Source organism: Octopus bimaculoides, chromosome 26, assembly GCF_001194135.2.
Source record: "Octopus bimaculoides isolate UCB-OBI-ISO-001 chromosome 26, ASM119413v2, whole genome shotgun sequence".
In the NCBI taxonomy this organism is placed as follows: domain Eukaryota; kingdom Metazoa; phylum Mollusca; class Cephalopoda; order Octopoda; family Octopodidae; genus Octopus; species Octopus bimaculoides.
In genome coordinates, this window is record NC_069006.1 from 19,945,948 (window position 1) to 19,962,296 (window position 16,349).

Genomic DNA, 16,349 nt, shown 5'->3' on the forward strand with positions numbered 1-16,349 from the left:
ATGCACTATAAAACAAAAAATGGACTATATACCTGTTGTAATTTGGTTATCTATATATAGTCCGATGATATTTTGGAATTACAATAAAAGAATACTGAACGGTACTAAATCCATCTGCAAGGGGTTAAATGATTATGATAATATTGCAAAGAATGCAGCATAGACTAATCCTATGACCCAGTCTTCAGAAATGAAGCAATATCAATAATATAAAAATTTAAAAAAACACAAAGACAACTGAATTCCATAATTTTATTTACACAGGATAAAAAAATATAATTCCAACTAATTATCTATCAGGAAACATGTCTTCAGTGCTGGTGTTGTTATCTCCTATAACTTCCAAACACACAGAAGCATATTCACTAAATATGGGTTCCTGCATGGCTGCTTCAATGGCATGGCTTATGTTATCTGATGAGTTTAATCTAATGAGCATGTCCCGTAGATGCCGGTTGCTGAGAAGCTCATGTAGTTTCTTAGATGTGTCTGAAAAATAAAAGATATTGATTTTAGCAACATTACAATAGAAACATGGTTGTGTGGTTAAAAAAAGTTCACTTTGCAACAATGAGAAATGTGCCACCAGGAATCGAACTCAGAACCTTATGATCACGAGTTGGATACCCTAGCCACTAAGCCATGCACCTTCACTGTGAAAGAGGAAGACCAAGGGAAACAGTGGAAGAAGTTAAGGAAAGCTGATCCCAAGAGGCTGAACATCACAAAGAAATTTTGAGATTAAATCATTTTTCCTACCAATGGTAGAAGGCCTGAAATTTGGGGGGGAAAGGGTGGGGGGTTAGTCGATTACATAGACCCCAGTGCTTGACTGATGCTTTATTTTAATGACCCCAAAAGGATAAAAGCTAAACTTGACCAGAGTGGGATTTGAACTCAGAATGTAATGAGTTGGGAAAAATGTTATCAAGCATTCTGTCCAATGCTCTAATGATTCTGTGCCAGTTCATCACCTTATTGAGATTAATTAATGATTTCAAATTTTGGCACAAGGCCAGCAATTCTGGGGGGAAGGGATAAATGAATTACATCAACCACAGTACTCAACTGGTACTTATTTTATCGACCCCTTAAAGAATGAAAGGCAAAGTCGACCTTGGCAGAATTTGAACTCAGAACATAAAGTCAAACAAAGTGCCCCTAAGCATTTTGCCCAGCATGCTAGTGAGTGTGCCAGCATGCCACCCTCAATTTGAGATTAACACATTAACAGCCACACACACCACTGGTGGTTTATTGTAAATTTCACGCAACCGCCATATGCACCACCAGTGGTACATTTTTATAATCTGAGTAAATATTTTATTCTGTATCTTTGACTTGGTTTCAAGAATGTTTAAATAACATGAGTGCTAAATATGGAAGTTTAATCATAAAATATTGCAAAAAAATTATATTTCCCAGTAATTAAACAGTATGCAATGTGACCGCATGAAATATGTGGCATTACCAGTAAGTTCCAGTAATAGGCTGTGGCAGTTAATGTGTTAACCCCTTTGCATTTAAACTGGCCATGTCCGGCCAAAATATTCCCTGTTTCATGTTCAAATTGGCCAGATCTGACCTCACGTACCTACCCAAAAAAAATCTCATTTAAAACAATATACAATCACATCATTGAAATCTCAAAGCTACAAGGTAATACTTGACTAATTCAAAGCATGTGAATAAACAAGCATTGCATTTGACAGAATAATTTGAATGCTAAAGGGTTAAAATAATAAAAACAACAAACCTAATTTCTTGAGCTGTGATGGTAACACTTGATCTTCTGTCATTCCTACATCTGTTGGATTATATCTACTGCTCTGTTCATCTGGATCATCTCTTCTGGAGTTAACGTTCGATCGGTCATCATCAGCTAAACTAACATCTAATTGATCATCTCTATCTATAACAGTCTTTCTTTGTTGAACTTCATTAGAATTTATTTCTCCTTCATCAGATAAACTAACAACCTTTTGCTGTTCGTCTGCATTCAATTTAACATCCGCTGACACCCCCTTCTCTTCAGTAAGACTGTCGTTATTTCTTTCCTCATTTTCCAGTAAACTAACATTCGTTTTGGTTCTATTTTTACATTCATTAACATCCACTTTCCCATCTTCCAAGCTTTTAACATTCATTAACCCACAGTCAGTTGTACTGACATTCATTTGTCCATCATCAACCACATTACAATTTATTTTCTCATTTTCACATTCTTTAACATTCATTTCTATGTCATCAGCTTTATTAACATTCATTTCTCCATTACCCTTCAAATTAACATTCTCCTGGATATCCTCTACCAGTAAACAATCATTCCTTTCAATGTCTTCAGCAATATTACCATTTGTCTTCTTACTAATATCCATTTCTCCAGCTTCAGATACACTATCATTCACAATACCATTTTCAGATTCTTTGGCATTCATCAGAATGCCTTCAGATTCATTAACAGTTATCTGAACGTGTTCAGATTCTTTGGCATTCATCAGAATGCCTTCAGATTCATTAACAGTTATCTGAACGTGTTCAGATTCATTAACAGTTATCTGAATGTGTTCAGATTCTTTGGCATTCATCAGAATGCCTTCAGATTCATTAACAGTTATCTGAACGTGTTCAGATTCTTTGGCATTCATTAGAATGCCTTCAGATTCATTAACAGTTATCTGAACGTGTTCAGATTCTTTGGCATTCATCAGAATGTCTTCAGATTCATTAACAGTTATCTGAACGTGTTCAGATTCTTTAGCAGTCATCTGGCTGTCCTCAAATTCTTTAGCAGTCATTGGGGAGTCTTCAATCTCTTTAGCAGTCGTCTGGAAGTCTTCAGGCTCTTTAGCAGTCGTCTGGAAGTCTTCAGACTCTTTAGCAGTCGTCTGGAAGTCTTCAGGCTCTTTAGCAGTCGTCTGGAAGTCTTCAGGCTCTTTAGCAGTCGTCTGGATCTCTTCACTTTTTTTAGTTGTATTGTGGTTATCTTCAGATTCTTTAATCCCATTTTGTCCATTTTCTACATAAAAGAGAAAATAAAATTTAAAACTTTTGAGCCCACAAGATTAGGGATGCTCAGCTGGAGAGGGCTGCAAGGGACGAGCCTGTGTGCAAGGGTAATCACGCTTTTGCTTAGCTTGACGTGTCATTGCGACCACAGGAAAACAGCCAGGAGTCTCGGTCCCATGCTGTCCCCTATGTGAGCCCCAACGTTTGTAGATCCTTCTTTTAGCAGGAATCTGACAAGGATGGTATTTAAAGTATTGCAGGAACACAGTGTGATAGGGCTAGCTTGCTTAGAAACTGGTGAGGGTTGTAAACAGGAAGGACATCAGGCTGTAGAAAATCTACCTCAACAAATTCCGTCTGACCCATGCAAGCATGGAAAAGTGAACGTAAAAATGATGATGATGATGAAAACTTTGTCAACATCAGGAGCAGCGTTCACAGATGACGGAGTCTCTATTTACAACTGGTTTCAAACCAGGCAACCCTAGAGAATAAGGGAGATAACTAATGGGAAATACAAAATGTTAGTAGCGTTGGACAGTGCGAGGAGGTGAGAGTGATGACAAAATGGTTAGCATTAGGAAGGGCATCCAGCTGTAGAGACCAGCCTTTCAGCTGATCACGTAATAACACCAAGTTCAAGATACACAAAGTTTAAAACAAAGACACAAACAACTCTACCTTGTGAAGTCACAGCAGAATTCTCCTTAGATTTTGAAGCACAGGATTCTGTAAAAGATTAAAAAAAAAGTGAAAGATTTAGCGAGTCGGCTGCCCTAACCACTGGGCCATTGCGCCTCCACAATGCTTCATTTACAATTTACGTAATGTTTCAGCTGTTGGCAGTGAGAAGCTTTACATACGCCTGGTATGTGTTTACAGAATTAAGTGTTTTACAGATACAATACAATGAGAGAAAAGGAAAAAACAAATGTTGTGAGTTTATTGAAGTGTTATGTTTTAGTATGAATTAAACTCCAACAAGAAGAGAAACATAACTAACCTGGCAGAGAGAAGTGAATCTTATAACAGTTCAGGGAACAACTGAAATGGGAAAAAAATTGAAGATTTTGAAAATTAACAGTGATGATGAATACATGCTAGGCAAGACATAAGAGGAACAGTAAGGCATTGAGATATATGCACATGCATGTGTGTATGTATGTATGTACGTACGTGTTAGTGCCGTGGAGGCGCAATGGCCCAGTGGTTAGGGCAGCGGACTCGCGGTTTCGATTCCCAGACCGGGCATTGTGAGTGTTTATTGAGCGAAAACACCTAAAGCCCCACAAGGCTCCAGCAGGGGATGGTGGCGAACCCTGCTGTACTCTTCCACCATAACTTTCTCTCACTCTTACTCCCTGTTTCTGTTGTGACTGTAATTCAAAGGGCCAACCTTGTCACACTCTGTGTCACGCTGAATATCCCCCGAGAACTACGTTAAGGGTACACGTGTCTGTAGAGTGCTCAGCCACTTGCACGTTAATTTCACGAGCAGGCTGTTCCATTGATCGGATCAACAGGAACCCTCGACGTCGTAAGCGACGGAGTGCCACATAAAAAGCACTGAATCCATGCTGCAGAGTGGTTGGTGTTAGGAAGGACATCCAGCTGTAAAAATAGCAAGATGGAGGGAATGTCGATTCTACATGGGCATAAACAAGAAAAGTAGGAGAATGGAGGCCGTAAAGACGAGCGAGAAGAAAAAACCCAAGAGTTACTGACATGGAACAAAAAGCTACAGTTATATCCCTTGCATTAAATACTTCAGGTAACGGTAACCAGTGTTTATCCATGTAGCCTAACATTAGGTTCGATAACTCTGTGTAAAGACGATGCTGTTGATGATGATGATGATGATGATGATGATGATGATGATGATGACGATGAGAAACAACTACAGGAAACAAGAAAGTAATGGCAACTTACTATCTGATCAAACACTTGGGACATTTATAAATGCTGATCTCCTTCAAACAGGATTCGCATTTATTTGGCTTCTTTGTAACTTTCCTCACTTTTGCAGCATCTAAAAACAAGAAAAATAAAAAAAAAATGAAATAATAAAGTCAGTATTACAAATATTTTCTCTCTCATCCACTCATCATACATGCACTGTAATTGTATACATATGTACGGACAACGTCCAAGGAATCCTTGACCGGTGCCTTCCGGCGATTACAGCCCCTGTCATTACATACGTATACAATTATATGCTTTAACTACAGCATTAGAGCTTTTTAGCTCTTATTTCTAGCAATGGAAGTGTTCTAACACCCTAATCACATTTAGTGACAATTATGTGTGTGTGTGTGTGTGTGTGTGTGTGTGTTTCTTTGTGTTTAGCCCCAACCGCTTAACAACAGGAGTGTGTTTGTTTACATCGCTTTAACGTAGAGGTTCGGTAAAAGAGACCGTTAGAATACAGTACTAGACTTAAAACTAAGTACTAGGGGCGATTCGTTCGGCTACATTGCTCGAGACGGTATCCCAGCATAGCTGCAGTCCAATGACTCAAACAAGTGAACGATAGCACACACGCAAACACTCGCGCGCACACACAGACGGATGACAAACTACAAAACGTTGAACAATCGACAATTACTGTATGAGGGGAGGCAACTCCGTCGAATCTCGAGCTTTCGTATCCTAAAGGAAATTAGTTATTTTGCAACGTTTGATGAATGCAATAAACACAATTTGAATATTTATTCAATTTGCATGTGATCCTATTAAGAATTATCTATAGATAGATAGACAAATAGAGGGTGCGGTGAATATATTGTCGTCTTTACTTTTCATTATTAATAATAATATATACACTAGACTATTTTTACCGTCCAGCGAACAGTACATGGAATTACTCATCACAAGAATTTTGGAATGACTAACAAATTGTTGTGGTTAGCCAGTTGTAGAAAACCATGTCAAAACAGACAGGAGTTTGGCGCAGCCTTCCAGCTTGCCAGACCTGGTCAAACCGTCCAACCCATGCCAGCATGGACAGCAGACGTTAAATGATGATGATGATATATCCTTTTCTACTCTAGGCACAAGGCCCGAAAATTTTGGGGAGGGGACCAGTCGATTAGATCGACACCAGTACACAACTGGTACTTAATTTATCGACCCTGAAAAGATGCCCAAGGTGCCACATAGTGGGACTGAACCTGGAACCATGTGGTTGGGAAGCAAGCTTCTTACCACACAGCCATTCCTGCACCTATATATATATATATATATATAATTTTATTTTACTTGTTTCAGTCATATGACTGCAGCCATGCTGGAGCACTGCCTTAAAGGGTTTCAGTAACACAAATCAACCACCAGACTTATTCTTTGTAAGCCTAGTACTTATAGTATTGGGCCCTTTTGCCGAACTGCTAATTTATGGGAACGTAAATACACCAATATTGGTTGTCTTGGGGCTGATATTTGTTCAACTAAAAGCGGTGCTCCAGCATGGCCACCGCCAAATAAAAGAATGAAAGAAGAATATATATGCCCCTTGACATGTTCAGTTAATCAGTCCTCAGAGTTTTCCTTTCTTTGTACATTCTACAAGGCAACAAAGAGGAATCTATTGCCAATAAATTTTGAATCCATTCTCTCAATTGTTTTCATGCCATTGTTCATACGTGGCACAGCTTGGCGAAAATTACTGCTGTAATTAGGTGGTGTTGCCATGCGTGGACTTAGCAGCAGTCAGTTTCTGCTTATAAATGAGATTATCTCTCATCTATAGTTAGAAAGTGTTCTTTGTGACCTATATAATGTTAGGCCTGAACTTTATCACCTTCTGTTAACTATTTCAAACGGTTATATCACCACCGTCACCACCACCACCATCATCATCATTATCTATGGCAGACGCAAACTGCAAAGAACCTGTTGTGTGTGTATGTGTGTGTTTATGTATCATCATCATCATTTAATGTCTGTTTTCCGGAGCTGATCAGCTGAAGGGCTGGTATCTACAGCTGGATGCCCTTCCTAATGCTAACCATTCTACAGAGTGCACTGGGTGCTTTTTGAGTGGCACCAGCCTCACAAGCCAGCAAGATGCTCAGCTGGAGGGGGTTTCAAGGGACGAGCCTGTATGCAAGAGCAACCACACTTTTGCTTAGTTTGATGTGTTTTTTATAAGCACATAAATAATATATTCACAGGTGTGGATGCGTGGTAAGAAACTTGCTTCTCAACCACATGGTCCAGTCCCACTTACGACACCTTGGGGAAGATGGACATTAAACGATGATGATGGCAATGATGGTGTATAGGTTGGTCAGGACATCTAGGTCCCAAGTCGTCCTAGGCAAGGAAGAACATGTCTTAGACGGAGGTAAAGAATACACACACCACCCGTTTTCGGCATAACAAAAACCCTAACCAGCGGGTGTACGTATTCTTTACCTTCGCCCATATCTCATTCAAATGTACGTGAGTGTGTGGTATACAGTCTGCGGTGAAAGGTCCCGAAACAGCTATACAACTGCTTCACCACTTGATAAAACATCAACTCCTACATTTGGAGATGGAGAACAACAGCACTCTCAGCGCACAAGTGTTTGTATGCGGCTATAGAGACGTCTCGTGTATAAACACGTCATCAGTTTTGAAACACGTGTATTTGTATAAACACAGAAGACGTATGAGAATGCAGAGAAGTCCTGTGTTTAAACACACATGTCATCGCTATATTCATCAAATACACGTAAGTATATACATGTTCATATACACGTATGTTGGGTTATAAACCGTAAACAAAACACAAATACCATATTATTTGTGACAGCTATTCCGAAAGTCCGCCTATATAAACACACACACATACCCAGGGGAAGCGTCGAATTAGCGGTCCTTCGAGCGTCGGTAGAATATTTTGCAGTATTTATTCCATCTGTTTGCCTTTCTAGTTAGTCCTCTAGTCGATTCTCTACCTATTCCTTCTTCTCTCTCTCTCTGGGCAGACCTGATGATGGGCTGGTCATCACTTGATCTAAAAATGCCCAAGATATACACCGTGTATCAGGACAGCATCTCCTATGACTCCGTCAGAAGTTAAGGGCCCGATGCCAAGACACAAAGCACACACATACATCCATATGGATTGCGTGTGTGCGTAAACGTGCGCGTGAGTAGTTATAGAAACGCCTAGTGTGTAAACATGTCGTCAATATTCAAACACAGGTGTGTCTACATCGAAGACAGGAAGAAAAACCCGATATGTCGTGCATACACATGCATCACACACACACAAGTCCAGTTCATTTAACTTTTTTTACCATTTCATTTTTTTAATCGCCAATCAAAAACAACAGAAAATGGCGAGCGGAAATCAACGCCGAGAGCGAAAAACAAAAACGTTGCTGAATGGCTGGAATGGTTCCAGTTATATCTTGTTCGGTGAAGTGACGACTACAAGAATAACAGCAGTAAAAAGCGATCTGCCAGTGTGGGTCAAATCGTTGTGGTCTCCAATCAACAGCTGATGCAGGAAACTTCCGTAATGTAATTGGAATATTAATAAGTTTCAACACTCATCCATCTCCTATACCCACTAATTCTGAAGTCATGGGGACAGAGTTCTTAGGTATCTTCTCTATGGGGGCCCTGTTAGAAGCATCCGTAATTACACTTTCCGACACGATTCCCAAACGTGACCAAAGGAAACTATAGGTATCCAATCATCCTGGTTTGGGTCTAGTCCTGGGTCACCTGCCGGTTACTTCGGTTCGGTTTGAAGAATTCGTCTTACGAATCTTTCCTGTTTTCAGAAAATTTTTGTGAATTTTTGTTCTATATGTGGGAATTCATACGATTATAAAAAAAAAATTAGTTTCTAATTTTTTAAATCTTCCAAACAATAAATCCAGAAATTTTCTACTCCTTTTCCATTTTTTTTTTAAAGATCAGAGTTTAAAATACGGACTGTCCGAACTTTTTGTTTAAATCGGAGCAAACGAGCACCCTTGGGTACATCATCATTCCATCAAATATGTTTATGAGGTGAAAAATATCGAAAAACATCAATGTGTCAGAATGACAAAGAAAAAGGACAGTATCAGGTGGTCATGAGATTTGCTAAAAATAACAGCTAAATCCCCCGTAAAATCACACACATTTTTTTTTTTTTTGTATAATCGTATGAATTCCCATGTGTAGAACACAACTTCGCAAACATTTTCTGAAAATCACAAAAACTAAAAATAGTTATGAATGGTTATATGGGGTGCTTGAACCAGAATTATACCCGGCTTTCTTCACACATGGTTTTTGTTTTTAAGATGTGTTTACAAAAAGATGCATCAAATGACAGGTTATAACATAGAATACAAGCAAAAGACATAAAGGAAAGGCTAAAAGACATGTTATATAACGAAAGTTATGTTAAAGTACGTTATAATATAAATAATTTAAAGCATTAAGGTCAGGCTGGAAATAGTTTAGGAGTTTCTTACACATGTTGACGGCTGACAGGAACTGAAGCTCTCAATCGGAAGTTAATAACATTAATGTCCTGCAGAAAATGAGTAATGACATCGTAGTTTGGCTAAAATAATCAGTTACGGTTGGCCATGCTGGGACACTAGCAGGAAGGGTTTTAGTCGAATAAATTTACCCCAATACTTTTTTTTTTTTTTTGAAAGCCTGCTACTTACTCTATCGGTTTCTTGGGCGGAACAGCTACGTTATGCTGAGAGACGTAAACAAACCAACACCTATTTTCAAGCAGTGTTGGGGGATAAACACGATGGCACACGCACATATTAATACATACAGATATAGACACATGCAAATACATACATTGGATCTATCTATCTCTCTCTCTCTCTATATATATATATATATAATTTTGTTTAAAAGAGTTCCAACACTGTCTGTTTTTTATGTTTTATTTATATTCCTGCAGAACCAATGTGAGGTATAGAATATGGAATATACAATATATAATATAAAATAAAAATGGATGGCACCATGAAATAAAGTATTGAATGTAGATGAAATATTGAGTGTTCAATATAAAGGATCAAATATATAAATATATATATACATATATATATATATATAAAGAGAATTGGAAAATAGAGACAAACTCACAAGATGTGATTGAAATCATTTATATAACCGACATATGTTTCGGTGGATACATTAAAATTAATACAGGAGGAAAAATAAGGTGGAATAACAGTGTTCATTAGTAAACATGGTTTATTAATGAACACTGTTATTTATAATATCCACTCTGATGAGATTGATACATTAGTCTCCTGGCAAACAATATTTTTAGACCCAGTCCGCCATTGTATATATATATATATATATATATATAAAGCAAATAATAAGGATGTCCAGGTATCAGTGCATTACGGTTGTTTCAAGCAGCTTCATTTAATCGATCAATGCAAACATTACATCAATTTAGCACAGCTACTAAGCATTTCGCCCAGTGTGTGCCAATGAACCTGCTAGCTAGCCACCATTGATATATATTGAAATCAATATAATAATAATTGTTTTTTATATCTGTATGAACATGGACATTATGTATATATTGTTAAAGGTGGTGAACTGGCAAAACTGATGGCATACCGAACAAAATGCTTAGTGACTTTTCATCCATTATTATGTTCTGAGTTCAAATTCTGTCATGGCCATTACTGTCTCAAGTTTTAGGACTCATAGGGACAAGTTACCTAGTGTCCATAATGAATAAGTGGCCAAAATCACATTTTCCTTGAACAGGACACCATTCCATTGCAGAATTACCTATTTACAGCTGAGTGGACTGGGCCAATAGGAAATTAAGTGTTTTGCTCAAGAACATAATGCACCGCCCAGTCCAGGAATCGAAACCATGGTCCAAAAGGATGGAAGGAAAAGTCAACCTTGGTGGAGTTTGAACTCAGAGCTCAAAGGTTCAGGAAAAAAGAAAATACTACAAAGCATTCTGCTCTAACAACCCTGCTACTCCCTCTGATAAGGCTAGTGAATTAGAATCTTCTTCTTCTTCAGAACCACCACCACCACCACCACCACCACCATTGTTCTCTTTACCTTCCCATTCACAACATAATCAGCACTATAACTGTAACCTGTCCATCTAACTGTCATCTCCTCCTCCTCCCTTCATTGTTTGTGATAAAAGTCTTTTTTCCTGCTGACATGTGTTAGACACATATTAAAAATATAAACTGGAACATGTCATGTTTTATACATTGAACTCAGAACCCCAAGTTGACCTCTCAGATAGATGAGCCATACATCATCATCATCATCCAAACACACACACATATATACTCATATATATATATATATACTCTTTTACTTGTTTCAGTCATTTGACTGCAGCCATGCTGGAGCACCGCCTTTAGTTGAGCAAATCGACCCCAGGACTTATTCTTTGTAAGCCTAGTACTTATTCTAACGGCCTCTTTTGCCGAGCCGCTAAGTTACGGGGACGTAAACACACCAACATCAGTTCTCAAGCGATGTTGGGGGGGGGGACAAACACAGACACACAAACACACACACACACACACATATATATATACATATACATGACGGGCTTCTTTAAGTTTCCGTCTACCAAATCCACTCACAAGGCTTTGGTCGGCCTGAGGCTTTAGTAGAAGACACTTGCCCAAGGTGCCACACAGTGGGACTGAACCCGGAACCATTCTTTTATTCTTTTACTTATTTCAGTTATTTTCTGTGGCCATGCTGGAGCATCGCAGACAAATTGACCCCTAGGACTTATTTTTTAAACCTTGTACTTATTCTATTGGTTTCTTTTGCCCAACCGCAAAGTTACGGGGACGTAAACAAACCAACACCGGTTGTCAAACGGTGGTGGGTGTGGCAAACTGACACAAAGACACACACACACCTACATATACGTGACGGGCTTCTTCCAGTTTCCGTCTACCAAATCCACTCACAAGTCTTGGTCGACCAGATGCTATAGTAGAAGACACTTTGGCTCGTATGCCACGCAGTGGGACTGAACCCAGAACCGTGTGGTTAGGAAGCAACGCTTCTCACTACAAAACCATGCTTGTGGCAAAATCCGGTTCAATTTTACGCCTACTCACTCTCGCTCGCAAGAATTAAATCTCCAAGAAGAAAACACTTGGCCAAAGTACGATGCAAGGGGATTGATCCCGGAACTACGTGGTTGCGAAACGAACGTCTTAACCACGCAGCCAAATCATGTGGGTGAAACTCTTTGTGCTGTCCCTGACGCCCAGATATGTTAGTCATAGTGAGAAAATGATTCGATTCTATAAAATAGAAGCAGAATGTTTAATATGGTAGCTATCTTTAGATGATATAAAACTAAAAGAAGATTAATTCAATTTTTTTTTTTTTGGTTTCTTTCTCGTGTTTCAATGAATTATGTGTTCAGTAGTGCGCATGTCCTTACTAACCGGAAGTAGCGTGTCCACTGCTAAGTCACATTCTTGTTTTAGGTTCGAGTCGAAGATCCAACCTTGTTTTGCTTGGTTTCTCTTCTACATCTGGCCTCTATTAATCTCTCGTCAGCTTTCTCGCTATCCTAATAACCGGACAGAAACAGGTAGAACTTGTTATACCTGAGTGTATCGCAAGATTCTCCTCCTGAAAGTTGGCAAACTGAATCGACGAAAGAGAATTTGAGAAGGAAAACACGCAATGTTGGCCAAACATCAGAACCAGGAGGAAAGTTAAAGTAAGGACACACCGAACACCTCGAGCAACACGTTTACTTTTTTATATATATCAAGAATAATCTTCACTATTTCTATTAGAGAAGACAGAAATTATAACGGGTTAGAGTAATGCGCCATACACACATGTATATACGTAACCATACGTTTATGTATATATAGATATAGTTGTTGTTTACTAATATATTATATATTTATGTATATATGTATTGTTTATTTTGTATGTTGGTGAAGCGAATGAACTGTAAAAATGCAGGTGACGGTCACAACTTTATCGGACAAAGTATTCACTATTGAAGTTAGCGAAGACTTGGAACTAGAAAACTTTAAAGCGCTCTGTGAATTCGAAACCGGTATTCCGGCCAAGGAAACTGCAATTCTCCTGAATGGTAGGCCTTTACGCGATGATAAAGCCAGCTTAAAAAGCTATGGAATCGGACATAATGATATCTTACTTCTGCAGCATATGCGAGGGGTGACAGGTCTCACCCTCCCGACCAATACTCCGTTTTCGGCGAACACATCTCAAAGATCACCTGCACACGGGGGACCAGGTAAATGAACTATTTTTGTTTTTCATTGTTTATTGTTGTTTTTATTATGTGATGATAATTTTATTGGTATGGAGGGCCCAGTTGGTTGATAGAATGTTGTAATATCTAGTGTCCTCTTTATATGTTCTTAGTTCAAATCTCAATTAGAGTCGATTTTACCTTTCAAAATGCAAAACGTCGATATCCGTCGTGTCTGTCCCCTGCAACAATTGGTCTTGTGTCTCTACTCGACAGAAATCAATAATTCTCTTGATCAGCTTTGCTAAATACAGCTGTGTGTTTAACCAAAGAAATTATTTTAGTTACTGTTGTCTCTACGAAACTTCCAACGTTAGATCGATACCAACCTAAAAACATCTAGGTTGGTATAGTAACTAATACTTTTATCTCGTGTATGTGTGTATTATATATATATATATATATATATATAGGGTGTGTAATAGTGATCTATATATACTCGGTGATATTCCATTATACACCCCAATCTTTCACGACGAAAGTGCTTAGCTGAGTTTATGAAAGTTTCTGATGAAATTAAATTACTTTAAACCATTTCGAAAACAAAAAAAAAGTCTTTACTCTGTTTTGTTTATTCCTTGCTATTATTATTTGTCAATTCTCTCTAGAAAGTTCCATTGGACTTCTTCCTTTATACCGTTTGATCTTCTATGTGTGTGACTCAGCCTTCAATTATTACTCACTTCTCCACCGTTCCTGGTACACACACTTTACACTTCACGTGATGTGTAGTAAAACAAGGTACCCCTCCTCTTTAGAGAAGCGTGTTGATGAATCTCATTATCATTATACATTATTTTACTTGTACTTTCACGAAAACATTTCTTTTAGCAGTGACCTATCTAAGAACATGTTCTGGTTTACAACAGCTGATAGATAGCAGGAGACGATCTTGGGTTTAAAAATAGGTTTCATTCAAACTGCTTCATTCACTCATTTTGCTACAGGGAACTTTTTTTAAAATCTTTTTTAAACAGCAACAACTTGAAAACAAAGTATTTTAATTATACCTCAAACTAATTAATTGTGGTTTATTCCAAACTCCTCTTGGTTATATTTACTTGCAGGTGATCTTTCGAAGTTTAATTCTTTCATAATTAAACTGCGATTTGAGAAACAGCTCTTAATTACATTTTAGTGAGAAAATAACTTTGTTATAATTAATGTTAGGCTAAACTGAATCCGTGAGAGATTTGTAACTCAAACAATTTCACTCTTGTCATTAAATTGGTGACTGTTAGTAGATCCAGCTGTTGTTATTTAACCCCAGGTCAACTCTGACTGACCAGGCCCATGACAAAAAGTGTTCCAGTCATGACCACCTCGTAAGGGTTTTTATTAATTTTTTTCCAGATCTATAATGAATTGTCCAATGTGTTATCTTTAATGACACTAGGATGTAAGTTGATGGAGATTTGGCTGCTATTTTTAGCAGATCAAGTGATCACTTTAAACCAAGTATTAACAACCTTTTTCGAGAAGCGGGCCGCCTGAAATACGGCTCATTAGGCGGGCCGCACTACTAAAAAAAAAAAAAAAAATTTCAAGGTAATGTTTCATTGGCGTGATAACCAGAAAGTCCCGCAGACTGCTGTTTGCCCATGACCCCACTTCGACGTTCGTCACCCAGTTCGTTGATGTGTGTCCGTTTGTTTCCTCTTTAAACTTGCTTTTGATGTTACCCAAACACCCTACGGTTAAGATACAGTTAAGAACCTTTTGTCATCTCTCAGAAATGTGTCTTGTTTTTATTCCGTTATATCAATAAGCAGTGGTTGTGATGACCGCAAGATGTTGATTGCTGGGACCGAAGAATGAATGTAGGTAGGATATTAACGCATCCCGATCACAGTTAGAGCAGCAGTTTTAAAGCGCCACTAAATTCTGTTATCTTCCATACCACTGTATAGTTTTGAAGATATGTGGCACCACCCAAGGTCTGTGATAACGATATAACTATGGATTACGATTATACCGTATTTTCTCGTATATAAGTTGCACCCCTGATTTAGTGTTATTTATAGCTTGGTACAATTTTTTTCTTTTCAGTCTTAGCTTTACCCCCGTGTATTAATCGCATCCCAGTTCTTTTATTCCGTTAAAATCAAGTATAAAATAGTGGGACTTCTGTATAATTACGATAACTTACGAAAGCAATCGTACTTTTATTTATTCTTAAGAAGATTTATCATGTGTGGTAAATGGTACTGAAGAAAATTGCCCACAGACGAAAACCAGCTAGCTGGATGGAAAAGGGCCTGTTTATAAGATCCTTCCACTCTGAGCGTGTAAACTGGGTTATTTCCCGTGTTAAAAAAAATAATTCTCTTTGTTTAAGTCTTGCTTGCTGGACTTGTTCATCATAATTGAATAATAAAGTTTTTGTCACCTATTCAGGTCATTTTGCATACTATCACTCACAACATTCAGGTCTTTGTTTTTCTGATCGAATCTTGCAAACTGACATGGAGTTTTATTGAAGTAGATTTAAAGGGAATTAGATGATAGTCGTGAAGTAGATCTGCTACAGGTTGTTGTCTTTTATCGTTGGCTTGTTTCAGTTATATTAGACTGAGGCCATGCTGGTGCAACGCCTCAGAATTTACAGTCGAATGAATCGACCCCAGTGCTTTAAAAAAAAAAAATTTTTAAGCCTGGTACTTATTCTATAGCTCTACTTTGCCCAACCGCTGGGTTACGGGGACGTAAACACACCAACAGCAGTTGTCAAGATATGGTGGGACACAGAAACACACACACGTAAACACACCAACACCAGTTGTCAAGCGATGGTGGGACACACAAACACACACACACGTAAACACACCAACATCGGTTGTCAAGCGATGGTGGACACACACACACACAAACACACGACAGGCTTCTTCCAGTTTCCGTCTACCAAATCCACTCACAAGGCTCTGGTCGGCCCGAGGCTATAGTAGAAGACACTTGCCCAGGGTGTCACGCTGTGGGACTGAACCTGGAACCATTTAGTTGGGAAACAAACTTTCTCTACACTACAAACAACAACGCCTGCGCCTACAACGTATAA

General features: G+C 38.4%; 2 protein-coding genes across 4 annotated transcripts in view; one reads left to right on the plus strand and one right to left on the minus strand.

Moving 5' to 3' along the window:
• Nucleotides 1-238: 238 nt before the first annotated feature.
• Nucleotides 239-9,559, minus strand: LOC106868374 (tanabin). Its single transcript, XM_014913595.2, has 6 exons — nt 9,474-9,559; nt 4,939-5,038; nt 4,013-4,053; nt 3,691-3,738; nt 1,757-3,019; nt 239-489 (listed from the first exon to the last, which is right to left on the minus strand). The coding sequence occupies exons 1-6, from the start codon at nt 9,475-9,477 to the stop codon at nt 290-292; spliced, it is 1,656 nt and encodes a 551-aa protein (XP_014769081.1). The 5' UTR covers nt 9,478-9,559; the 3' UTR covers nt 239-289.
• Nucleotides 7,586-16,349, plus strand: part of LOC106868375 (protein DDI1 homolog 2) — an 18,478-nt gene continuing 9,714 nt past the window's right edge. The window contains exons 1-2 of one of the 3 annotated variants that reach the window (XM_014913597.2): nt 7,586-7,726; nt 12,957-13,276. In XM_014913597.2, coding sequence (XP_014769083.1) covers nt 12,973-13,276 — 304 coding nt within the window. In that variant the 5' untranslated portion in view covers nt 7,586-7,726; nt 12,957-12,972. Of the gene's footprint in view, nt 7,727-8,422; nt 8,524-12,375; nt 13,277-16,349 lie in introns of those variants that run through there. The other 2 variants (XM_014913598.2, XM_052976950.1) reach the window with 2 other exon arrangements.